General features: G+C 56.8%; 1 protein-coding gene across 1 annotated transcript; it reads right to left on the bottom strand.

The window, feature by feature from the left end:
* Nucleotides 1-1,537: 1,537 nt before the first annotated feature.
* ZMYM3 (zinc finger MYM-type containing 3) lies at nucleotides 1,538-24,794 on the bottom strand. Its single transcript, XM_063313622.1, has 25 exons — nucleotides 24,656-24,794; nucleotides 18,952-19,833; nucleotides 18,541-18,587; nucleotides 18,264-18,336; nucleotides 15,973-16,264; nucleotides 15,620-15,797; nucleotides 14,531-14,743; nucleotides 14,084-14,234; nucleotides 13,751-13,866; nucleotides 12,459-12,545; nucleotides 12,114-12,264; nucleotides 11,671-11,843; nucleotides 10,703-10,868; nucleotides 7,370-7,428; nucleotides 6,993-7,152; nucleotides 6,620-6,735; nucleotides 6,368-6,542; nucleotides 5,429-5,575; nucleotides 4,994-5,097; nucleotides 4,116-4,284; nucleotides 3,840-3,991; nucleotides 3,322-3,436; nucleotides 2,872-3,126; nucleotides 2,653-2,770; nucleotides 1,538-2,466 (listed from the first exon to the last, which is right to left on the bottom strand). Exons 2-25 carry the CDS (start codon nucleotides 19,814-19,816, stop codon nucleotides 2,262-2,264), a joined length of 4,287 nt encoding a protein of 1,428 aa, XP_063169692.1. The 5' UTR covers nucleotides 19,817-19,833; nucleotides 24,656-24,794; the 3' UTR covers nucleotides 1,538-2,261.
* Between the last annotated feature and the right edge of the window lie 346 nt (nucleotides 24,795-25,140).

Genomic DNA, 25,140 nt, shown 5'->3' with positions numbered 1-25,140 from the left:
AAATGCACAGACCACATTCCCTTTCCAGCTTGACCCAGATTGATCCTCTGCCCAGGTTCATTTCCTGCAGTCCATGATGCCAAAACCAGAGCCTCAGAGCATATCTCCCTCCCTTACAGGGCATGCTAGCTGGGCACTTGTGGGCAGGATGGGGGGCGGTCTGGCTGGCTGTGCTCTTCCTATACCACGTCTGTCCTGGGCTGCCATGGAGGCCGGCTGCTTCTGCCGTGCAACGGCTTAATGCCCTGCTGTGACCAGCTGTTCCTCTCTCGCACATCCACTTCTTGGCTCTCTTCTCACCCAGCTCCATCAGCCCAGCTGCCTCTTGCACCTGGCACGTGCAGAAGGGGAAGGCCATGGAGAGTCCAGGGAGCCCTGGAGGCCTGCAGCTCTGCTTGGACCAAGATCCCCCCCGAGTGGAGCCAGTTTGCTGTATCTTCTGCGAGACCCCCTTGGAAGGTCACGTCATTGCTGGCCCCCACTTCCCGGCTGTTTTGAGCCAAAGCCACCTCACCCCACTTCTGCGGCTCTGCCAGCTGAAAGGACCAGTGCCTGCCCATGGAGAAAAGACACCTTCGCCATTTCCATGCCAGCTTTGGTATGACCCTCCCACTTGGCACAGAGATGTTGCCCCCTGGCTGCAGTCAAGCGCAGGCTGAAGGGGTTGCTCCAGCAGATCAGATGCCCCAGGAGGCAGGATGCCAGCCTCTACCTGCCCTGAGCTGCTCCCCCCACAGCATCTCTCTGGAGTTCAGCCAGGAAGGCAGTCTCAGCTGAGAAGGGACCCAGCAGCTCCACTTGGGGGCAGGATCCGGAAACAAGGCAGCTAGTCCAGCAGATTTGGCCTTCCAAGGACACCTAAAAACCGGGCCATTTCACCGTAGCCATGCTAGCAAGAGGCTCAGTTTTCCACCAACGGACAGGCCGCCTCCGTAGGCTTGACCAGGAGAAAGACGGACTCGGGACCAAGGAGCCCTGGAGCAGGAGCCTCCACTCTGCCTCTGTTGCAGAGGACTTCTTGGCGCTGCTGCCTCCAGAACAAAGAGAAATGGGGGGTGGGTGGGGTGGATGCCGGCAGCCCTGTTGACAAGGGTTCCTGAGGCAGGGGCACCCAGTCGGTGCCACGCTTTGCCTGCGTTCCTGGTGCCCTTCTCCTCTTTCTCACCCCTAGGGCCAGATGCAGCTGGAATGCCTCCTCTCCCTGTGGCCATCCAGCTGCCTTGGTCTTCAACTCCCTAATTCCTAGCTTGTGCAGACACTGAGGTCCGCTGGAGGGCACCGGCTTGGGGAAAGCTGGCATGTGGCATGGCTGCCGACCATGGTGGCAGCTCCGATGTGACCTACCACCCCCTAACGGCCAAAGGCCAAGAAGAGTGTAGTGGGAGAGACACCCCCTCCCCCCCATAAAGCAGATCGTTTCTCCTGCAGGCCAGAAACAAAAATCTGGGGCACTAGCTGCCCCACAGGCTCATCTCCCCCTACGCTCACCTCTTGATGCACGCCTTCCTCCCTCGCTGGAATGAGCCAAAACGAGAGAGAGGTTTTGTGCCTTTATTTGAAATGAATGGTTTCCAGAGAGACGCAGGAAGGGCAGGGAGCGGCCCTAACGCCCAGTATATCACGACGCGACAACGAGGCCCGCGACTGGCTCACTGGTGACGAGGACACTGCGGGGGCTGGGCCAGAACAATATATATACAGGCTCCACAAACGGTACCACCATTACCAGCCATAGCTCAGAGTTCAATGCCACACACACAGACGGGGAAGGGTTATCCGGTGCTTGGCAGCCTCTGCCCCCGGAAGAGGAGCAGGCCAGGGCCAGACGCCAGCGGAAGGTGTGGGCTGCCCTCTATGGGGAGGGGGCCAGCAACACCCCACGCGAGGGAACGGGCCCCTCAGAGCCAGCCGCCCCCTTCCCACAACCGGAACCAGGCCGAGCCCCAGGGCTCTCGGACCAACCTTCGCCCCCCCAGGGAAGGCCCCCTCCCGAGTCAAGCAGCAGCCTGCAACACCCTTCCCTGCCAGCCTGGAGCGAGGGGCCAGGAGATGAGGCCAGCCAAGCAGGGGCCCCCAAGAAGCGTGGGGAGGACAGAGGCACCAGGAGACCATTTGCCAGGACGGAAGAGGCAAAGGCAAAGTCCTCGGTGCCCATCCGCCTGGAAAGGGAAGGACTGCTGGGCGAGCCACCCTCTGGTCCCCGCAGCCGGGGGGGCAGCAGCACTGGAGCACACCTTCTCCCACGGCGGCAGCGGCCTGGGTCAGTCCATGTCGTCATCCAGGCCGCTGCTGCCCCCGCGGCTGTGCTCCTCGTAGATCTCGCGGACGGCCAGGATGCGGTTCAGCATGCTTTCAAGCATGCTTTTGTCCATGGGGATGACCGAGTACCAGAGAGGGGACTCCGCGATGCAGGAGCGCTCAGGCTGCAAGTAGAAGACATCGTTGCGGCTGCGGAGGCTCTCAGGGCTGCAAGCAGAGGCAGGGAGACCGGGAGTCAGCAGGGGCCCAGGCCTTTTCCTTGGGGAGACACCCAAGCCTGGGCGGGAGGCTCAGTGGGCCAAGGAGGAGCTCGGCCCCCCCCCGTGGTCCTCCTGGCTCCTGACAGAAAAGCCACAGCCAGCACCCCAATCCCCCCCACCGCCGGCCCCTCACCATTTGGAGAGATAGAACTCGTAGAACTTGACGGGGCAGCGCAAGGGGTTCATGCGGTTCTCTCGCTGCTCCAAGACCGGCGTCTCCTCCTCCCGCCTCCGCTTGCCAAGGCTGCTCTCTGCAGGGGGGTGTGGGCGGCAGGGACAAGGTCAGAGGGAACCTGCTGGGGGCGGCGGGAGGGCGAGGGCTGGGGGGAGGGCAGAAGAAGGCGTCCCCTACCTCGCCCCTTCCGGTGCCGCGCGGGGGCATAGTAGCGGATGCTTACGACCTTGGCGGAACCCCGTGGCGTGGCGCATTTGCGGGACTGCCGCACCACGTTGGTGAAAGAGAGCTGCATGTGCTCCTCGGCTGTCTGAAGCCCAAAGAACTTGGTGTTGAAGAACATCAGGGTGTTGAGGAGCACGAAGGGGGAATAGACGCCCAGCTGCTTGCACTCCCAGAGATGCTCCTCTTCCACGCGGGAGAAAACAGCACCTGCGAAGGCACAGGCCATGAGGAGGAGTGTGGGAGGGCGGGCTGGGTCAGACCCAGACTGGCGTGTGGGGCCTGGCTCCTGGCTCCAGGGGGCCTTGCAGGTCCTGATGCTCCAGCACAGGCCGGCCCCTTCTTCAGCCTCTGGCTGCTTATTCCCAAGAGCACGCCCTCCGCCCCATGCCCCCCGACACCTACTGTTGGGCAGGACTGTGGGCTGCCAGCCGCTCAGCATCTTGTTGAGTTCTTGCACAAACGTCAGATAATAGAGGTCCGTGAAGATGTTGACCATGCGGTTGTTCTCCAACAGGTACTAGAAGAGGGTGAGGGACACAAGGTCAAATGGGCAGGATCCAATCTGCCTCTCACACGCCCCTCCTTCCAAGGACAGGGGACCTCCGGGACTAGCTGAATTCTCCTCCTCAGGGTCCTCCTTCTCCTAAAGCTGCTCCAATGGCTGCAGGTGGCAAGCTTTTCACGGCTGCAGCGATGAAGCGGCTTCTTTTCTCACCGCACAGAAATGCAACAAATGGCTCACTGGGGAAACGGCCAGTCCACCACTCTGGCTGCCTGTGGGGTGTTGCTCTTGGGATGGGGCTGCCCCCCACCTGCCATATCCAGAGTGCCTCTGCGCAGCTCACAGGGCATGTGGCAACAGGGCCACCCCCAGAGGCAGGCCACGCAGGAAGAGGGCCTGCTAAGGACTGGCCCCTCACCTGCTGTATTCCCAGGCACAGGTAGTAGATGCTGTCCGGCTCATAGCGCTCCCCGTTGGGCCGGGTGATCTCCTTGACGAACTGGGCCAGGCCGTAGTTGAGCTCAGCAGCTGTGCAGGCCAGGATGTCTTCCTTGATCCGCATGGGCTTGGCTGCAGGGCAGCGACAGGCCAGGCTTACCAGTGGGAGCAGGCAGGGACACCCCGCGGCAGGGAGGGGGCTCACCCTCACCATCCCCCATGCTCTGGCCTCCCCGTCCGCAGGTCTTAGACTTACGGCCAAAGCGCAGCTCGTCACCCTTGCTGGTTTCACCCCCTGCGTACTTGGCCTGCACCCAGCTCTTCCAGGCGTTCACCCCGTAGGAGTAGTTGAGGGCTGTGCAGCTGGGCTGGCTGGTCATCGAGTCCCGCGAGCAGCTCTCCGAGAGCACCAGGCGCTTTTGGCCCTGCAGGGGGGAGGGGCAACGGGGCCCCCTGGTGAAATGGCACCGGGAGGGAATCCGCAGCAGAGGCCCACCAGGGACCAACGGGGAAGCCCGGGCCCTCCTGCTGTGCCTTGTGTCGTATCTTCCTCCTCTGTACCCATTTAGAAAAACCTTTCTACAGGTATTACTCGGACTGAAAAAACATCGTAGAAGTGTTTTTTCTCCATGCCAATTGCATGCAGTGCCTTCCGTGGCAGACCCCTCTTTGCAGAGAATTCTCCCTGGGGACACGTGATGGATGGGAGCTGTTTAGTTTCCCAGCATTTTAATGTTTAAGTTGCCTTTTTTAGCTCATGTCAGGTTATTTTTTTAAATGCTGTATTTTGACAGGATTTCATTGAGCTTGTAATTACATCAGCAAACTACTTTCAGAAGCTTATCAGCAGAAAAACCCTTTCACTAAAAGGACAAGGGATCTTACCGCAACCGCGTTGCCCCTATTCCAGCCAGTCATCTACCTGATCCCTGCTAACCACGTCTGAGCCCCGTCTCCTTTACAAAACCAGTGCAGGAAACGCTACTTATGGGGCTCAGACCCTCATGGAACAAACGACACCCCGGTCCGAGGTTAATGCAAAGTGAAGAGGCAGTCTTAGAAGGCAAGTCCCACTTAAGGCCAAGCTCTTCTAGCACAAGGTCCTCTTCAGCAGTGATCCCAGGTGGGGCCCACCTTGCGAACTGAGCGGGGCAAGTCTTGATCGGCAGAAACATCATCGGGGCCCACCAGGCCGCAGTCGAAGAGGAAGTCCACACTGGGATTGATGTCCAAGGGGTCTGCAGAAGGAACAAGGGAACTGTGGTGCAGCAGGCCAGTCCCGAGCACCCCTTCCTGCACACCACTTCCTTTGCAGATGGAGAAAGGAGAAGCAGAGGACCTCTTCCGGTGGGAAACCCCATGCCTTTGGCCCAAGGGAGGTGCCACTCCCTCCTGACTTTCCCCTCAGGGTAATTCCAAGCCTGTCCAGCGGGGAGGCAGGGGAACCTAACTGGGGGCCTTCCTCCTGCTCCAGGGAATGGTCGAGGCATCAGCAGCCCTTGCCAAAGAGGGGCCAGCCGCTGTGCTTCCCCCATCCCATCCCGTCCCATCCCCTGCCACTGCCCTTACTTTTAGGGAAGTCAGCCTCCAAATCCTGACCCGGCTCATCCAGGACATTTGCCATCTTGACTGCCATGGCCAGCACATCATCTCTGGCTGGCCCAAAGAGGTCGCAGTCCTCCAGGAGGCCTTCTGCACTCTGGTTACTCACCAGGTCTGTGGACACAGAAGGGGGTCAGGCCTCCCTGTTCTGTCCTGGTGGCCCTGCAAGCATCTGAGACAGCCGGGTGTCTCTGACCAGCCAAGTCCTCCGGATGCTTGACAGAGGCAGGGATGGGAGACCTGGGGCCTTTCCACCTGTTCCTCAGCCTTCTCTCCCCTTTCTGACCACTCTGCCATGTGCAGAAGCAGAGACTTTCAGCTTTTTGGAATCTTCAAGGCCAGAGAGGAGACTGTTAGCGCAGGATGGCTGTAGCTGGGAGCGCTGACAAACCCTCTCCGCACACAGCCGCTCCTGCCCCCCGTCCCCAACAGCCACTTCTCCACGTGGCAAGAAAACGCAGAAACATCTAAGGAAGGCTCTTTGAAGCTGAATGGTTATTCGTGTATGGATGCGTAGAAAGTGGGTAGAGAGACCCAGAGAGAGATCCCGTCCACCACTTGCTGGCTGGAAAAGCTCCCTCAGTCGAACACACGTCTGCCGCCTCAAAGGCTTCCTGAAGGCCGGAGAGCCACTTTCTTACCCCTTTTAATCCCTCCGACTCCTGTCCTGCATTCCTTCCCCTCTCTCTCCTTGCTGCGAACTCCCCAAGAGGGAGGCTCTAACGTGAACATGAATGTTTGGATGCAGAAGTCCATCATCCACAGCTGTGACTGTCCCGTACCCAGGTGGCCTTCCTGAGCCCAGGTGGGGTTCCATTCCTGGCAGAGCAGACCCACTCTGCCCAGGATCCCCCCTCGACTGGCAGAAGGGCAGCGCTGCGCACCAGCCACCCCCGCAGAACCTACCGCACAGGTCAGAGGAGGCCTTGTCCAACTCTTCGGCCTCCGCAATCATCTCCGCCATGGCCAGGATGTCTGCTTCCAGCGGGTTGGAAGGGATTTTCACCTTCAGCTCCTCAATGGTTTCCACAATTTTCTCCGTACTCTCCAGGGTGGTGGGCAGAAACATTGGCACAGGAACCTGGAAGAAGTGACGGGTCAGGGTACGGCAGGGCAGGGAAGTACGTAGATGCCACGGAGAGAGAAAGTTGTACTTACTGGGACCGGCATGGAGAAAGGCACCGGGACTTTCTGGCAGTACATGTTCATGGGCACAGGCACGAAGACTGGCACTGGGATCGGCAGCACAATCACCTGAGGCTTCCAGTCATCCTCTGTCAGGAAGGGGGCAAGCAGCAGGTCTTTGCCAGCATGCCCAGCTCCCCCGCTGCCAACCTGGGACAACATAGTGTCTCCCTCCCTCCCTCCTTCCCCCTCAAAGCTGCAAGGGGGAGGGTGGGCTCACACCACCCCCACCCCCTCTCCCCAACTGGCAGCCCCCAGCCAGGAGGACCTGCCTGAGAGCAAGGTGGCTCTAGCAAGGGAACCCTATCGGCGGAGTCCTCCAAGGCGTCCCCAGCACCCCTCTCACCTGTCTGGCACCCCCTGGACTTCGTCTCTATCTTGCATGAAACCCCTCGGTTCTGCATGAGTGGCTTGCACATGGCAGCCTTGTTCTTCCGGGGGGTGACTGGCTGAGGAGGCGGGGGGGGCGCCGGTGCCGGGGAGGGGGTGGTGGTCTTGGCAGTCCCCTGTAGTGATCCAGACAGGGTGGGTCTCAGCGGCTGGGGTGGAGAGCCCTTCTCCCTGCCAGCGGCAAGGCCCCCACGCCCTTCCATGCCTCCGCATGTCGCAGAAGCAGGGCCCCTTCTCCCAGGCCGCGCACTGCCTTCCGAGCCCAAGCCAGGCCCGAGAGCATCCCTCCCCTCCTGCTCCCGAGCAGTGCAGCTGCCCGCCTGCAACACTCACCACACTGGGCTCTGCTTTCTGAGCAGTGGCAGAGGGCAGCTTTGGCTCTGGGGTCTGACCTGTGCAGAGAAAAGGTTTCTGGGGTGAGGGCTGTGGCTTTCTTCAGGACCCGCCCAGCCTGGGATGTCAGGGACCAGCCGCCTTGCTGGGGTGACATTACAGCAATGCTCAGCTGGGGCCCTCATTTATCCAGGTGCGTGGCCCTTCTCACCCTGGAAATAAATGCCTGGACAGGAAGAGAAGCCACAAATATCCTCCTCGCCCCCACATGCCAGTGCCCGGGGGGCCAGAGATGCGTTTCTGAGTCTTGGTGGGTGTACAGAACCACAGCCAGGGAAAGAGAAGGGGAGAGCCCTCCCAGCCCTCTGCTGGGGTTCAGAGCCACCCCGACTGTTTAAGCAGGAAAACACACGGCCGATGCCAGTGAACCGGAGAGCCAGAAGCGCGTGCCAAGGCCCAAGAACAATTTATGTCTCTGTCCCATGGGAGGCCCGCCTTTACACCCTGGACCCTCCTCTAGTGGCATGATAGCATTTCTACTAACCTGTCACAGAGCAACCCCACCAAAGTTGGTGCTCACTGTGGCATTCAGCACTAATTCCTAGCCTTAGGACAAACAAACACGAACATGCAGACGCATATACTTTCTGTAATTCATACAACAATCCCGTTATGCAGCTACACAGCTATAAATAGCGCCCTTCCTGACTTGGGCAGCCTCCAGATGTGTGGACTTCAACTCCCAAAATTCCTTACCAGCACTGCCAGTTCTGGTAATTGTGGATGTGAAAATCCATACATCTGGGGGGCCCATATACGAAAGAGGAGGAAAGGGGAGCCCCACCCGCTCCATCAAGCACCCTCAGCATCTATTCATCTAGTTAAGATGCCGCCATTCTCAAGGGCTGCGAGTAGCTAACAATCAAAAACGTCACTGATGATGATGATAATCCCGTCTACGAATAAAAATCCCAACAGCATCACGAGGGACAAGGTAAAGCATACAAGGCCCTTTGTCTGCTAGTACACCCCAACCCTTATAGCACACCTTCCTCCTGGCAGAGATGGAAAGTCAGGTTTTAATGACCCTCCTGAACCCCAGGAATAAAGGGGCAGGCTAGACCTCCACAGCGATGGCGTCCCAAAGTGCAGGGACAGCAATTAGAGCTAGTTTCCTGGGTCCCATCAGATGGCATGGGACCAGGAAGAAGTTGACCCTGCTTGCTTTCATTGGATAAGCAGAGAAAGGAACTTAATTTATTAAGTTCTTAATACCTACTTAATTTTAGCAGCTGAAATAACACTTGCCCTACACTGGAAAGTGTTAGATATCTTAACAACTGAGATGTGGATAAACAAGGCCACTTCAACTGCCATGTTTGAAAAGACTACAGCTAAAGTTAAAATAATGAAACACCAGAGGCAGGAACCACAATTCTTCAAATCTGGGTCAACTTCGTATTTTATCTCCATTGCGACAGGCCTGGCATTGATAGCATTTTAAATATATGGTAAACATAAATGAGCATATTACACACCTATCTACTTTTAACAGATTTTAACTTTATATACCTTCTTTCTCTATGTATCATGCATTAATGTCACTTGCTTACTTGTCAATGTTTGTTTATTACAGTTCAATAAATAAAAGTTCTTTAAAAATTGGATGAGCAGAGAAATAAGGGAGGAGGTCTTGCAGGTAACAGGAGCTGCATAGTGCCTTCAAGGTGACAACCAGCACCTTTTCCCAGCACCTACCGGGAAGCCAAATGGCAAGCAGAGGGTCACCCAAGTGTATCAGGATGCACCCATCCTGCCCAGGCACCACTGCAGAGAGTAGGGAAGATGACCTTGATGGAGATATGCAAGCTCTACTGCCAAGGCGATGGGGGCAGAACATATTTTAAGTCCACAGCAGACAGATAGTATTCGGAAGAGGCTCAGACAGACACCTCCCTAATTCACTGAAATGTGAGGAGGAGGAAGAGGAGGCGCAGCACAATCAGACTTGCAAGGATCTGTTGCTATAGCCAATCTCAATAAAGCCAGTTTTCGCATTCCTGTGGAGTTGATTTCTTGGTGTGGCCCACCCAGACAGCCTCATTCTCCACCACTGTACCTTCAAAATGCTTTTTAAGAGCAATCCAAACAACCCAAATGTGATTAAATAAAGAGACCCCCTTAGAATGTGTCACGCTAACCCAAAGGAAGGGGGGAGGTTCTGGCACAGGCGACCATGAGCAGGACTCCCCAGTCCAGGGACGGCCACAACCGGCACACAAGACATGCCATACAAAAGCCCTCCTGGCCACAGCTGCCACCTGCCTCTTGAGCAGGGGCGGAAAGTCCAGGAGCCCCAAATTGCGGACCACCTCTGAGTAAGGGAGTGCAATAAAGGTGTTGCTGCCCTGAAACCATCTGGTCCACAGACCCAAAGTCACTCCGTCTGGGAGGAAGTCAGTGTGAGTCTGTTCCTCCCCACTGAGACTTCTGCCACACTGCCCCTTTGATGGGGGGGGGGGGAGGCACATAACGGAATCGTCAGCATACTGATGATACTTGACCCTGTGTCAGCGGATGACCTCTCCCAGCAATTTCATCTAGATGTTAAAAAAAAAGGGAAGAGAGTAGAGACCTGGGGGGCTCCACACAGAGGACCCCAGACGGATCCCTTCTCCTTCCATCCTGACTGGAACCACCCCCTTAGGAGAGAGAAGAACCACCGCAAAACGGCACCCCCAGACCCATCCCCCAGAGGCAGTCCAGAAGGGAACCAAAAGCCACCGAGGGACCGAGGAGGACCAGAGGTCTGCACCATCCAAAGGCCATCTCCCAGCGCAACCAGTGCAGTTTCTGTGCTGAACCCGGGCCTGAAGCCCGACCACCACCACAGGTCCAGATAATCTGCTTCTTCTAGAAACCAGTCTAAAGTTGCTTGGAACAGTCCCGCTGAGCGAAGGCCCCTTGAGCAGTGCACTTCAGGGGTACGGATTCCTTGCTGCTGCTCTGGCAGCACATCTGCCTCGGACGCAAGGACCGGCAGCACAGCTCAGAGGAGCGGCAGCAGGACCCCCCCCCCCCAGGCCATCAATGGGACCTTGAGCCGGCAGCCTCCCCGGAGCTTCCCCGCTAAGCCTGCAGGGAGCCATGGGCAACTTTGGCCGCACTTCTCCTGGCTGGCCCTGCTTGTCAGAACCAGAGAGGTGAGCGAGAAAGGGAAGGGCCTCTCGCCAGAGTCCCAACCCACCACGAGGCCAGTGCAGCATCCTTCCCTAGCCCCCTTCCATTCATGCGCCTTCCGAACCTTGGTCAGCCGAAGCACCGGCTACTCACTGTTCAGCAGACTCTCGGGCCCTTTCTGGGTGTCCAGGTTGGGCTGATTCTGCTGGTTGTAAAACCTCAACAGACACTGCTGGTTGCAGAAATGCTTGATTTGACCTCGCCAGTGAATCGTTTCCAACAGCTTCCCCTGCCGCTTGCAAGCGTGGCACCGAGCTGCCTAAAACCCACCAGAGAGGGAGAGTTAGGCAAACCCACCAACGCAGGATCTGATTCTCCGTGAAGTCTCTCACGGAGGCAGGTTCCAACTTTCCTATTAAAAAGCCCATTTTTATTGACTTATTGGGTTTAGATCCCAGGCCAGGCTGAGATACCAACTGAACCAAGGTCACCCAGGGAGCTTCCAGGGCCAGATGGTCTCGTTTGTGTTCAATGCCACCAGCCAACTGAGATACACAGCAGTCCAATAAACGGTAGAGCAAGGGGCATCACATCCCCCAGCTCAGAATGAGTTGGCACATCAAGAAGCATAAGGTGCATGTTAAGAGGAGTTTCAAAGGACCGAAATGAGTCCTTCAGTGCCTGCAAGGGGCACACAGCTCACACTGTGGCTCCGAGCCCTCCCCAATGGAAAACAGATCTAAATCTCTGGTTCCATCCACCTGGGGAAGTTCTGAGGGCAACAGAAGGGATGCCAGCAAGCCATACACAGGTCCTGGGACTAGGTCTCTGCCCTCTGAAGGGGAACCGAAGAACTTCTGCTAACCAGCATGCCCCAAAGCGGGGAGAGGGGGGACTTGATGCTTTGAAGCCGGCAGAACAGCTTCCGGATCATCTTCTTAAGGCAGAATCTGCCTGATCCGGCCCACCTCACAAGAGATGGGAGGCCTGGGGCCTGGAGAGTGACATGCCCAGCAGCAGCCCCTCCCCCTGGAACTCTAAGGCCAGGGGCCTCCTCCCAGTGGCAGGGGACTCGCGGGGCTGAAGAAGAGAAGGGGCGCCAGCAGAAAGGCCGCACGAACCTTGTAGTACCAGAGCAGGTATTTGCTTTTGCAGTCGTCACTGCAAAAGTCCCAGGTGCTGCCCTCCAGCTGCTCGGTGACAGCTCGCTGGCAGGTCTGGGAGCAGTACGTGCAGGTGATGCAGCAGAGGCCCAGGTTCTTGGTGAAATCCTGTTTGTAAAGAAGCACACACCCTGCGGAGAAACAACACGGATGAAAACTTCCCGGGGGGCGGCCCAACGGCAACAGGAAGCCCACCGCGGGAAACCACAGAGAAGCCAAGCACCACACAGACACACAACTGGCAGCAAACCTTCCTGCACTGGCCCCGGGCGGACGGGGGGTCCCCGTCGCTCACCTCTCCGACTCCCAGGCTGGCGCAGCCCTTGCCCCCCCCACCCACGAGGGCCCGGCCACAGAGGGGCCCAGTGCTGCGGGGGGGCTCCTGCCCTCCCGCCCAGTACCTTCGCTGCAAAAATTCTTCTCCACGCCCGAGAAGCGGATCTTCTCATGCAGCAGCTTCTCCTGCTTGCAGTGCTCACACTGGGACACCACCCCGCGCAGCCGCTTGAAGTCCTCGCAGCAGTCCCGGCAGCAGAACTGGAAGACCTTGTCCTGGCAGGGAGAGCAGGCCGGGGGGGCCGTGCGGGCCGTCAGGGGGCGCGGTCTCTGGTCCGCAGGAGGCCTGACTGGCACGTGAGCAGGGGGCCCCCGCAGAGGATGCCGGGCCGCTGACCGCCCCCCCAAGCCTCCAACCCCCTCCCTCCGGGGCAACTTCTCTTGCCTCCTCCATCCTGCGGCCCCCTCACCTGCCAATCCAGGATCTCGGGCTTCCCAGTGAAGAGGTTGTGGCAGGAATGGCAGGTCAAGTGGATTCCACCTTCCGGGCTGGAGCGCTGCATTTTGAGGGAAGGGGACAGGTTCAGAAGGGGGCATGGGACCACCTCTGCCCACCGTGGCGGTCCCGCTGCTCCTCACTCTGCCGCAGGACTGCTGACTGCAAGGCCTTCCCTGCCCCTCCTCTGCTCCCCACCCCCTCTTGGTTTGCGCACATGTCCCCGGCCCCCTGGCCTGCACCCCCCACCTCCTGCCCATTCCCTGCAGAGATCAGCGCTCCCCTCCCCGAATCCCCCTGCCCCCAGAAGGGACCCTGTCCAGCCAGCACCAGACAGGCTCTCCCGTGCTGGTGCTGGTGCCACCCTGGGGAGGGAGCAGCCTTGGCCAGGGCAAACAGCAGCCGAAGACCAACTTTCTGCGAGTGGAATAAATTATGCAAATCACACAAGAGGTTAATTTCACTGATTTATTGGACAGCAGACACAAACTCTCTTCGTCATCAGCAGAAGCAAAAACAGTTTTATTTGAGACAATGACCTCCACGAGAGATTCAACAGCATATAGATAGGCCAGTAAGCTACGAATGAGATGTGCAGGCCTCCCCCCGCCCCACCCCCAGCCATGGGCCAGGCTTCTGTGACGTCGGCGGGATCCCGAGCGTTTCCACTTTCGGGGAGAAGATTCAGTCATGCAACGCTGCAACAGAGAACGGCGGCTGGGACGGAGGGGAAAGGTTAATTTGGCAGAAAGGGGAGTGGGGACGAAGCGTGTAGAGGGAGATACGCGCAGGTGAGGGGGCTTGGACGGAAGGAAAAGCGGCGGAGGGCGAACCCCCCCACAGCAAAACGGGGAAATCTCTCGCACACGGCCTGGGAGGAGGGCCGGGCCCAAGGCCCAGCACGAGGCTCTTCTGCGAAGCAGCACCAGGGAGGGAGAAGGCAAATCAACACACACGCCGGTCACAGATTATTCACTCTGGAGGGCCGATGCAGGAAATGGGGGAGACCAAAGAGCAAGAGGGCCTCTCCTCAGCCCCAGGAGTCCCCTACGCCCGTTTCGTCTTACAGCCGTCAGCAGACCCCCCCCACCTTCCTTGGCACACCACGAGCACTAGGGGCTTTCCCCCTTTTCTTTCTTTTTAAAGAAACACGGAAGCAGAGAGGCTCCAGGGGTCTGGTGGACACCCCAGACCACAGCCAGGCAGAACACCCGGCTCCCGGGTTGGGTCCCGTCACTGTGACGGCGGCAGAGCCTCCGTATGTACCTGGAATTTGGTCCAGCAGCTGGGGCTGCAGAACTGGTACACCACCTGCTTATTCTTGTTGTAATAGCAGGGCTCAGACAGGCTCTTCCGGCAAAAACTGCAGGGCCGGACAGGTCCTGGGGAGAGAGGAGCGGCACGTGGGAGGGCCAGTGGGTGGAGGTGAGCCCCCGGGCTGGGCTCCAGGGAGAGCCAGGGAGGCCCGCCGCCACGCAGGGCAAGCCGCCTCGGAGAGGCCCGCACTACAGGTCTGGCCCTCTCTTCCCCAAGAGGCCCGGCTGCCCCTCCCCAGTGCATGGAATGGATCACTTGGGGCAAAACCACACGTTCTCGTACCTGTCAGTCCTGCCTGCTTGACTTTATACGAAGTGGTGCAGCAGACAGAGCAGAAGAGACCCATCTTGCCATTCCGGTCTTTGTGGGACAGCATGTCGAAGTTCTTGCAGAGCGTCTTGCACCATATGCACGGGTAGACCCGGGTGTTCTTCTGCAGAGACCCAGCGCAAGGTGACCGCCGGGTGGACTTGCTCTGCCTCGAAGCCTCTCCTCCCGCCCTCCGCATGCACCTTAATCAACGCCGAGCCCGACACGGTAGCCGCTCTGCAGGGCCGCTCCTCGCACGCGTGGACGCAGGCAGCCCGGGGGGAGGACTGGGCGAGCACCCAAGCACCCTTGGGGCCCCTACAGAAGACAGCCGGGTCCCAGAGGCCTGACCTGCCTGAGGGGCCGGACCAGCAGCCAGTCCGCGCCTTCCCGCCCAGCCGCCCGACAGCCTGTGCTCACCTTCTTGTAGTTGCTGAGGCAGGTGGCGTTGCAGAAGCGCTTCTGCTGCCCCTCGTGAAGGAGGTACTCCAAGGGCAGCCCCTTGTTGTACAGGTAAAGGCCGCAGCTGTCGCAGCAGTTGGTCTTTAGCCCTTTGGTGGCCCGGAACTTAGTGAAGCAGGCGTCGCTGCAGATGCGGTGCACCACGCTGCCGTTACTCACCTCGTGCTGGATCTGAGGGGAGGCAGAGCTGTCACGGCGTCCCCACTGCCCTAGTGCCAGGGTGGGGAGCGCCAGGCAGGGAGAAGGAGAATCACTGCAGCCCAAGACGGGCTGGATGAGGAGGAGCAGCTGGCTGAAGGAGTTCCAGGGTCTTAAAAGATGCACGCCCAAGCTCTGCCCCTCCCCTTAGACAAAGCAGCATGGAGCCTCTTTGGCCACCCATAATCTGGGAAGAAACAGGCCTCCCTGCCTGCCTCTCTCTGCCAAACTTCATGCCCTGCTAAGGCCCCTTCCCTGTTCCTGATCTGCTCTTTCCGAGGTGCCTGCTTCAGGAAGGCTGGTCATTCCCTGCCAATGCCACATAATCAGTCAGAGGATCGGCTGGCTAACTCTGCAAGAGGTTTCTTGGCTCAGGTCTCCGTTTCCATAACCTGCCAGAGATGGTGGCCTTCTCCTGTGCATTTGCTATCTTCACCCAATGCCTCTCCGAAGTGTCAGACCACAATGCCCCAAATTTCTTGGCAATGCAGCTAAGACACTCGAGGGATGCCAGAGCAGTGTTTCTCAGCCGTGGCAACCTTAAGATGGGTGGACTGTCATGCTGACTGAGGAATTCTGGGAATTGAAGCCCACCCATCTGAAAGTTGCTGCGGTTGCGAAACCCTGTGCTAGAGGGGCGCTGGCCAGCAGCTGCCAGGCTCTCCCTAAGGGGGCTTCTTCCCGCCAGAAATCCCTTCTCAAAAGGCCAGACCTACAAAGCAGGACTCCGCCTCCCTCTTCTGGCCGGCTTCCTCCCAAGGCACGCCTCACCTCGCTTGCCCAGCTCCAGCCTCAAGCCCCATCCCCGCTGGCTCCCAAGAGGGCCGCGTAAAGAGCCGCAGTACTCACCTCCCCCGTCTTGTAGCACACGCTGCACCGGGCGGGGTCTGAGGTTTCGGCTGCCGGTGGGGCTGGCCGCTGCTGCTGCGCTTCATACAGCGAGAGGCAGACGGAGGTGCAGAACTCATGAAAAGAGCTGCCCGAGCCGATCTGGGCCACGACCGAGTCCTTGGCGTTCCAAACCTCCCTGGAGAGAGAAAGAAGCTGGCCGGGCCGGGAGCGGAAGGGCCGCTCTGAAGCGGCTCGGGCCACCTGTGGCCGCTGAGGAGAGCAGCCGACAAGCGAGGGGCTCCTGGGCAGGGAGAGCAACAATGCGCAGCAGCCCGGTGGGGGGCAGGAGCCCGGGCAGCCCGAGCACCTACTTTTTGCAGAAGGTACAACTCTTCCTGCTGAGGGGGCGCTTGGAGAAGGTGGTGAGGCAGGAGCTGGAGCAGAAGAGCTGGGGGAGCCCCTTGCGCTGGTAGGCTGTCTGGCCCTTCTGCAGCGGCGTGCGGCAGTTGGCACAGGTCATCTTGGTGACGGTGGAGCGGGCAGCCCGCTGGGCCATCTGGTTGCGCAGAGACATGCGGGTGGTGCGCCGGGTGCGGAAGGGGACAAAGTCCTCGTCGTTCGGGTCGTCTACCATGGCATCCGAGTCCTCATCAGAGACAGGGACTGAGGGTGGGAGAGAGGAGCAAGTGCCACGGGTTACCAGCTGGGCTGTGGGGGGACCTCGTCCACAGCTCTCTCTGAAATTGAAGCTTTGGGAAGTTCCCCAGTGCTCCAAAGATGCCAGCTCGGGCTCCTCTCATCAGAACTGTCTGGGCCCGACTCCGGTATCCTTGGCGGCCTTGTGCGTCCTCAAGCAGAAAGGCAGGATGGAAATTGAAAAAAAAATGAGAGCAGCAACATCCTTTAAGCGTGGTATACTTCTAGCTGGATATAAGGAAACCTGTGAAAAATGGTATTTTGTTTATTGTAGTAATACATTTAAATGTCTTTTTTATTGGACGGATGTACCACCACCCAGGTTTTCTTATATACCTATATAAGGTATAACTTCGTATGAAGATGGGGGTTATAATTTTTCCTGATTTCCAACTTTATCATCAGGCTTATATTTTGATCTCCTTTTTTAATGGAACCCAAACAATCTGTTTTAAAGAAACGAGATGGGCGCACTTGGCAAGCTTCTATCTGACCTCTCTGATGTCTTGGCAGAAGCCTGGTTCTTCTTTTAGCAGAAATTCAGTTGTTTCAGTGGCTGCAGGATATATTTGGAAGATTCCAGGGTGGAAGTTTAATTCTGATTCCTGCCCACACAAGAAACTAACACTTCGGGATAACCCCAATCTAAAAACTGAAAGGGTTTGTTTTTTAGTACATGGAAAAAAAGGTATTAATACTGTAGCCCGGCTTATTGTTCAGAACATCCACTACAAGAAGCGTTTAGACTGTTTAAAACTGCAGAATAGTAACATATTCAACCAAAGCACCTTCTGATTTCTTCACCCAGACTGGCAACTTCCAAAACTCTCAAATCACTTGTATCGGAAATTGTTCTGAAAGAGTCTAAGCCTATAGTTTGTTTTTACAGAAAACTAAAGTGTATGAGTAAGATGGATCTAGGTAATTTGCAAGAACTTTAGAAGAGAGTGTTGGAATATTTTACTATAGCAAATCAACAGTACCATGTTTTCAAGAATTTAAAATACCTTTCTGGTGATCTTCAGATGTTTAATTCCTTAAAAAAATCTTTTTCATTTTATTGGACAACTCAGCAAGCATTGCAGAAGGATTGGCGGGTCAACCTTTTTTTGCTCGAGATACAGTGTGATTTTGTGAAGAAAGATATTAATGTGACATTGACATATACGCTGAAAATTTCTAATTTATCAGTTTTATGAACAGCTTCAAAATTATCAAGCTTGGAGATAGCAAAAAAGATAAAATTCTGCATAGTTGGAGAGACATGACCGTTCTGGGTTTAACAGCTTAGACAGAAGAAACTGTTCACTCTTCACCTTTTGAATTAGTCCTTTGCTGATGAAATGGAAAGACCGATCAAGGTCTAATTTGTTGCTCAAAAAACTGAGTTGTGTTTACATATTAATCCAATTATGTGGTTTAATTGGACTAAAATTGGTTTAATTGATTTAATTTGTTTGTTAGGGCTTTTTTTTTTTATAAATTTTGTTTTTGTATCTTGCTATAATTTGTCTTTAATTTTTTTTCTCCTGTATATCACAGTGACAGAAATGCTTCTTAAAAAAAATAAACAAAACCCCAGGAACATCCAAGGAAACTCCAGGGGTTTATTGAGCTGCTGGGAGAGAGAGAGATGATCTGAGGCCGGACCTCTGCCACTCAAGCCTGCCTGCCTGCCCACCCATCACCCCTCTTCAGCAGCTCCCCTTTTCCAAAGGGGCTGCAGCTCTGAAATAAAAGCCGTGCCAGTGGAGAGGTGATCCCTCAAAGAATCTCAGCTCTGGCCCTGGAGGGGCCCTGCTGGTGAGAGACAAGGAGCAGCCTCTTCTCAAACACGAAGCCATTCTGGGCTGGGCAGCCCAGTCTCGCCCAGAGCGTGGCCTTGTTTTGGGTGGCCGCTCTGTTCCTGGGCGACCTGCTGCACCGCTTTGGAACCTCTCTAACCTGCCAGCTGAGATTAACTTACTGCTCTCAGAAGAGTTGACTGTTTCTGGCCGAGATACCTCTGCTCTCCTGGCTCGCTCGCTCCTCTTCTGCTCCTGGAAGACACCAGGGGATCATCGCTGCAGCCAAAGGGGCTGAATTGGGGAAGCTTCACTCCCCACAGAAAGCAATGCACTGGCCCACATCAGCCCTGGGGACTTCCAAGAGGCAGCGGGCACATTCAGTCCCTCCCCCAAAACACAGCCAGGACCCAGCAGAAAGACTGATGCTGAGCTGGCCTGCACCAGCCCCCACCTTACCCTTTCAACAGGTGGCTCCTCGGTCCCCTTCGCACCAGCACCTTCCCCTGCAGGAGAAGCACAAGAGAGACCCAACGGCCATCTGTGATCCCAAAGAGGGCCCATCACAGGAAGCACCACAACCGGGCAGCAAAATTACATCCGGCACGCGAGCAGCTCAGGGAGAGATGTGCCCCCACGTAGAGATGAGGGGAGTAGAAGGAGCTTTAGAGGGGGCCCAGCATCAGAGAAGGAACCACGAGGTCCTCTGGATCGGGCCAGCCAAGCACGAAGGGAGAGAGGCTCTCGCAAGGCAGGGAAGGGCAGCTGAGTTCCCACCCAACCTGCGGCTCGCTGAGTAAACCTGGACAGGAGTGACACTCAACGGGCCAGGAAAGGAGCTGCCGCAGCCCTGGGAGGATGCTCACCCACCTGCAAGGGAGGGCGGGGGCTCTGTTTCTCGGGCTTTTGCAGCTTCTTTGGGGCCACTTTCCTTCTTGGCTGCAGTTAGGCCTCCCTCTGCTACCTCGGGCAGAGGCGGCGCAGACTCAGGAGCGCTGTTTGGAGGGGGCTCCTTTCCATCCTCCGTGGAGGTCAAAACTTCCTCCTTCGGCCCCAGGGAGCTCTTTCTGGGAGACTTCAACCGGGGTCTCTTAGCCAGCCGTGGGCTTGCCGGGGAGCTGCCGGGTGAGGCTGCTGCTTCTTGTGGAGGCGGCAGGCTGCTCACCTCCACCACCTCAGGGGAGTCCTCAGCGGAGCTGTTTGGAGGACAGCCTGCGTGCCTTGCTGGGTTCTCCTCGAGGCCCTCCATGCCTGCTGTGGACACCCCTTCTTCTTTCAAAGCTTCAGTCACCAGGGCTTCGGTTGCCGGCACAGAAGGGTCTTCGGTCCCATTCTCTGGGTCCACAGATCCATGTGCCTTGTATAAGCCATCAAGGTCCTCCGACTTATCTAGCACCTCCTGGTCATCTCCTTTGCTCAAGCGATCCAAAAGGCCAGGCTTCTCCAGAATATCCAAAGTGCTGGACTTACCAAGGGCCAAACTGTCTGAGTTGCTTAGGCTGGACAGGTCGCCTGTTTTCACCACACCGAGGTCCAAGCTGCCATCCGAAGTTGCTTGCTTAGGCACCTCCCACTCCATCTCTTGGGACTGGAGAGTCGATGCTTGTGGAATGGAGGCTGTCTGGGAGGCCAGCAGATTCTCTCCAAACTCCAGTTCTGCAGGGAGATCCCCAATCAGTGGCTTGTTGCGCAGAGACAGAGGCCCCAGAGAGCCAGGAAATTCACTGGAATCCATTCAGAAATGCCTGACAACTGAGAATCAGGGAAGGAAAAGAACGTCAGTCCTTCTTCACTGGCCTGTGAGCAGAAAGCAGGCCTGCCCTTCAGAAGCAGCCAAGGAGATCAGCTGTGGGCACAAGAAGCCAACAAAAAGATACATCCTAGAAATCTATTTCAGAGGGATCTCCCCATTTCCCTGAATTGATTCTGAACACCAAACCTCTAAACTGATCTGAAACAATCTAATTCCAAATTATCAGTTCCAGAGCAACTGATCAGCAGGCAGAAGGTGCACGATGAAAACTATCACAGGCAGGGCAACCTTGGAAAAAGTGAAGCTGGGACCAACACAGACTGTCAGTTGCAAAAACTTTTAAAAACACTTTGTGTTCATATAGCATGCTTAATCAAAGTATTGCATTAACCCATTTTCTCAGTTTCACAATTCACCAGAAGGTCTGAAACCACATTTAAGACTAACCAAGCTTAATATGTTGCACAAACGCAGTTGTTAGACCTTTAAGTCATTTGGTTAAAGATACTGTATGAATAAGCAATAGAATTAAGCCCACATTCTATCAGTAGCCCATTATTAAACACACTTTTAAAAATAATAAATAGATAGCATTCATTGTATGGACACACAGTATGCTCAGCTACTGAATCCTAGGCAGTAACTAGCCCAGGACCCTGGCCCTTGAGAGCCAGTTCCCCAACCAATACAGAAAGTAACACCCATGCCACTTTCATGCATTACACCAAGCTGAGAGTTTTCTGTCATGGTTGGCTATGATGTATTTCACACAAAAGGCACAGGGGTCTGCTTCCAATCACATGACGACTTAGCATTGTGTGTGAACAGGCCACAGACCAGCAGCATAGCTGTTTTTCAGCTTTGGAAAATCTTCATGGGCCCACAGCCACCCAAATCTAACTGAGCCTCTGCCTTTCTTCACTTTTAAATTTAGACTCAGGTTTTGTTGGCCTGGAACAGTGGTCTTTTAACAGCTGAATGTAAAAAGCTGAAACCATTTACAGCAGTCACTTTCTACACACTGTTGTAAGCTGAGCAGAAAGGAGACACACAAGCTGATGCTACCCTCAAACCATCCAACCCTTGCATTAGCAGCATTCAAAAAAGGCAAAAATGTTCCTTGGGATAACCACAGGAGCAGTCTAGCAAGCAACAGCTACGCGAAGGGAGATGTTGCTGCTCATCTGGTCTCCGGTGGATGATGCTGGGGATAAGCAGCTAGAGGGCAGCTTGCAGACCATTTGCAGTGGGTATCAGTCCAGCCACAATTCCTCGATACACAAAATGAAAACAACAGGGAACCTGCTGACAGAGCTGGCATGGGCAGACTTTGAGGCACGTGGTTCCAGCCCTGAACGTGCAGCAAACACCCGTGGGCTTCCAGTTGCGGCAGCAGTGGCCGCCAGAGTCTGCAGGGGATCCTGAGGGAGACCCTTGATTATCTGCTCTTCACCCTCCTGCTGATAGTAAATAATAAACTAACTACTGCCACTGATTGCTGCACCAACCCAAGGAGCCCTTTTGGCAAATCCACCCAGAAAGCCTGCCCCGGTGCCTGTGTGAAGAGCAATCCATCGCTATGGCAGGAGGCAGACGTCTATACAGCAGTAGACTGCAGAGTCTGGTCTTTCTCTGGGTATACTGTCTTGGGAAAAGGCGCAAACAGCCCTTTCAGTTGGCTGCAAGGATACTGGAAGGACTTATTTTGGGGCCCTCAGACAGATGCAATACAAGGAGACAGAATCACGGAGCTAAGAGATTCTGTTCCAATTTTTTTCAGCCACTTGTACCTGGGACCACTTTGTTAACACGCTATGAATAGGAGCGCTCTGAGGTTGCCTTAATCCCTCTCAGGGACACCCCAAAGATCCTGCTGGTAACCCACTTGCAGACTCTATTTAATTCCCACCCATCTTCAATGAAGGAGAATGCCTGTTTTCGAGCACTTGCCCCAGCGGAGCAACTGTGGAGGTCTAGCCTGGCTCCACATTGTCCAGGCTAGATGGGTTGCTGAGTAAGAGCCAAATTTTGTCCAACAGTCCAGCTGAAAGCCCAAACTAAACACCAAGACGGGATTGGCAAGTGGTTCATTTTGGAGCCATGGAAACAGAAAGAGTATGTAAGAATGGAACGGCACCCTTTAGAAGCTTCCTTTTAGGCTAGCAAATCCACCTGCAGAGCCAGGATGTGGACCAGGAAGTCTTCCCTGGACCAGCAGTGGTGGGAAATGTACATCGGGGTACTGCCTCTGAGATGAAGACTGTTCACAATGCCCTGTTTATGGCAAGATCATTCTCAGAGACTTCTAGGCACACTTAAAAATGGCAAGGTGCAAGAGCTCACAAGGCAGCAAAGCTCCAGTGCTGAAGTCACTGTTCGTCCTGTGTTTTCCTTTCTCTGGCAATCAGACCTGGCATGTTCTGTTCTCCACTGCCAGATGATTTTCTTCAGGTGTCATAACACTGCATGGCACGGTTACAGCCCCATGAAAAAGTGACTGTAGGAACTTGCCTTTGTGCAATCCAGACCTCAGCCCAGCTCTCTCTCAGGCAAGGCAAAGCTCTGGATCCCTGCCACTCAGGCCTGGGTATGGGAGGGCCGTTCTTGCAGATAATCTGCAGCAGGACCTTGGTGAGATGGTGCACCCCTCCTTGACCCGTTAGATCTTTCATCAGCTTTCAAAACCACCCTGGTGGGGGTTTGGAGAGGTTGGTTTGCAATGCTCCTGCTCCCTCCTAAGTGGGCAGTTCCCATCAATATTGTTGGAGAGGTTTGCCCTTGGGCAATCCAACCGTGGTGCCCCATAACTACTGAGAGATGCCATATGTGGGTTTGGGGTTCGGCATCATCAATATGCTGATCATATCCAGAAATGTGGGGTGACTGTTAGTACAGAAGCCATCTGACCTCTATTGACATTCCATCCATTACTCAGTACAAGGTCTTATTTCCCCGAAGGAGCAGATGTCCTCCTGGACTCATGGTTCCAGCAAGAGCAGCAGATGGGGGCGGTGGCCAGGACAGCCTTTGACCGGCTTTAGCTGGTCCACCAGTTGCTTCCTTCCTATACCAGGAGGAGCTGAAGACAGTGATTTGTAATCCTGTCATCTGTCAGGCTACTGTACTTTGATTTATGTGGGGCTGCCCTTGGAGGTACCTCAGAAGTGGCAGCTGCTCACTCATTGACTGGCACGAGGCAGACCCACAGGGTGACATCTATTTTAAGGGAGTGGCACTGGTTGCTAGTCGGCTTCTGCCTTAATCTAGGTTCTGGTGGTTATTCATAAAGCCCCTTATGGCCTCCAGGACCATCTCCTCCAAACAGAATTTGTCTGCCACATGTGGTCTGAGACAGGATGCTGCAGCTTCTCATTCCCAAGAGATCAAGAGCGTTGGGCCCCCAAGAGGACTAGCAGCAGCCCCCTCACTCTGGACCAGCTCACCTCCAAGGACAGGCTGGCTCCCACCCTTCGAGTCTTCCAGAAACTGGCGACAGCAGCCCTGTTCACAGAGGACGATTCGTGTATTTTTCATATTATGTTTTGTTATAGGGTGTTCTAATATTTTAACACTGTAAGCTGCTTTGAGTTTGACAAGCAGGCAGCACATGTGTTTCTAAAATAAAGGCCTTGCTCAACCCATCCATCCACTCCCCCACCCCAGGTCTCCCAGACCCAGATTGTCTCACTTTCTTCCGTCCAAGAGCTGAGGGTGAGACTAGGTCCCAGGTTGTGCTGAGCCACTTGGCTGAATCATAGGAACACCTAAACCACAGCTGGCTTTACTACTGTCAACACAGCTTGCAACCCCAAAAGGCAAAGCCCAGCGGCCCCCCTGCAGTTTAGCAGGGCGTCAGACCCGCAGCTCCCCCTCTCGGGACCTTGCTCGCTGCTGCAGGATTCGGAGGGGCCCCCAATCGTCCCTGCCGAAACCCAGTTCCTCCTCCAAGACCTGGCCAGCCCTGGGGGCCCTGCCAGGGGGGCTCTGCTTGAGAGCTACACCAGCCCCTCCTCAACCTGCTTTTTGGAGCGCGACCCCCCCCGGAAAAAGCTGGATGGATCCCTCTTCGGGGCAGGACTAAGCGCGACCCCACCGCTTTTCTTCAGGGCTAACCCGCCTCTCCGCCGACCTCCCGAGACCCCGAATTCGGCTTTAACGGCGGGCGGGGGGCAGTGGGCAGCCTTCCTTCGTACATTGTGCTAAGTCATGGGCTGCTGAACCATGGCTTTTTGAACAAACCACAACCGGCGGGCTTAACCGACTCGGGGCCGCGGGGAGAGCAAGACGTCCCGAGGAAGCACCTGCGGGACCGCCGGCCGCTCCGGGCCTTCCCACTGCGGCCGGGGGGCTCAGCCCGCGTATGCCCGCCCCGTCCCGATCGCTCCTCGGCTCAGCCCCGCGCAAGAGCTGGCGGGGCCTGCGGCTGCCTCCCTTGCGGGGGGAGACCGGAAGCCCGGGGGGAGACCCCCGCCCAGGCGGCGCACCTGGGATTCGCCTCGGCGCCGCCGGGGACCCCCCTGCAGTGTAGGCCAGCCCGGAGCCGCCGCCGCCGCGCGCACTCTACGGAGGCCCGTCCCGGCGGCCCCGTGCCCCCTGCAGTGCAGGCCAGTCCCGCCCCGCTCTCGCCACCGCCGGCCCGGGGGCCCCGGGGAGCCCCGGCGGCCCCTCCCCGGAGTACCTGCAGGATCCCTCCCGCCGGCGCGGGCGGACCCGCGCGCCCCTCCCCCGCGGCGTGGCCCGCCCCTCGCGCGCCCCGCCCCCTCCCCTCACGAGGTCTCCCGCGCCGCGCCCCTCCCCCCAGCCCGAGCCGGCCGTCCTCACCTGCCGGCGCCCCGACTCCGCCACAGCGCTCGCCCCGCCGCGCCCGTCCCCGCCGCAGGCGCTGCCGGAGCCCCCGAGGAGCGCGCGGCGGCGGCGGCCCCTTTAAATGGAGGCGCGCCCGGAGCCCTCCGCGCGCCGCAGCCCGAGCGAGGGGGAGGTCGGGGAGGCCGCCCATTGGCAGGGCCCGAGCCAGCGCGCCGTCCTGATTGGTTGCCGGCTCCCGGGCCCCGCGCGCAGATTGGCTGCATCGCCACCGGAGCTCGCGAGACTGGCCGCGGCAGCCCGGCAGCGCTCAAAACCCGGCGCGGAAATCCTTGGCTGCTCGGATCGAGCGAGGGAGGTGGAAAACCCGGAGTGGCGAAGCGCGGGGCGGAGCCGGGGGAAAGGGCGGGGGGGTGAAGCGGGGCTCCCTCCCTCGCGCCGCTTCTCCACCCCAATCAGACTGCCCCCCCAAATCCGGGGGGGCCGTGGGGAGAGCCGGCGCC

The sequence above is a fragment of the Candoia aspera genome, chromosome 12, assembly GCF_035149785.1.
Source record: "Candoia aspera isolate rCanAsp1 chromosome 12, rCanAsp1.hap2, whole genome shotgun sequence".
Lineage (NCBI taxonomy): Eukaryota > Metazoa > Chordata > Lepidosauria > Squamata > Boidae > Candoia > Candoia aspera.
Note: the sequence above shows the minus strand (reverse complement) of the source record. Positions and strands in the feature narration are given on the sequence as shown.

What these genes read in the sequence shown, in the direction of transcription:
- ZMYM3 (XM_063313622.1), bottom strand. Translation starts at nt 19,816, where the DNA reads ATGGATTCCAGTGAATTTCCTGGCTCTCTGGGGCCTCTGTCTCTGCGC. An exon ending in GCTGCTGGACCAAATTCCAG is followed by an intron (nt 12,546 to 13,750) that starts GTACATACGGAG and finishes CTCAAAATGCAG; the next exon opens with CGCTCCAGCCCGGAAGGTGG. An exon ending in CCGAGATCCTGGATTGGCAG is followed by an intron (nt 12,265 to 12,458) that starts GTGAGGGGGCCG and finishes TCTCCCTGCCAG; the next exon opens with GACAAGGTCTTCCAGTTCTG.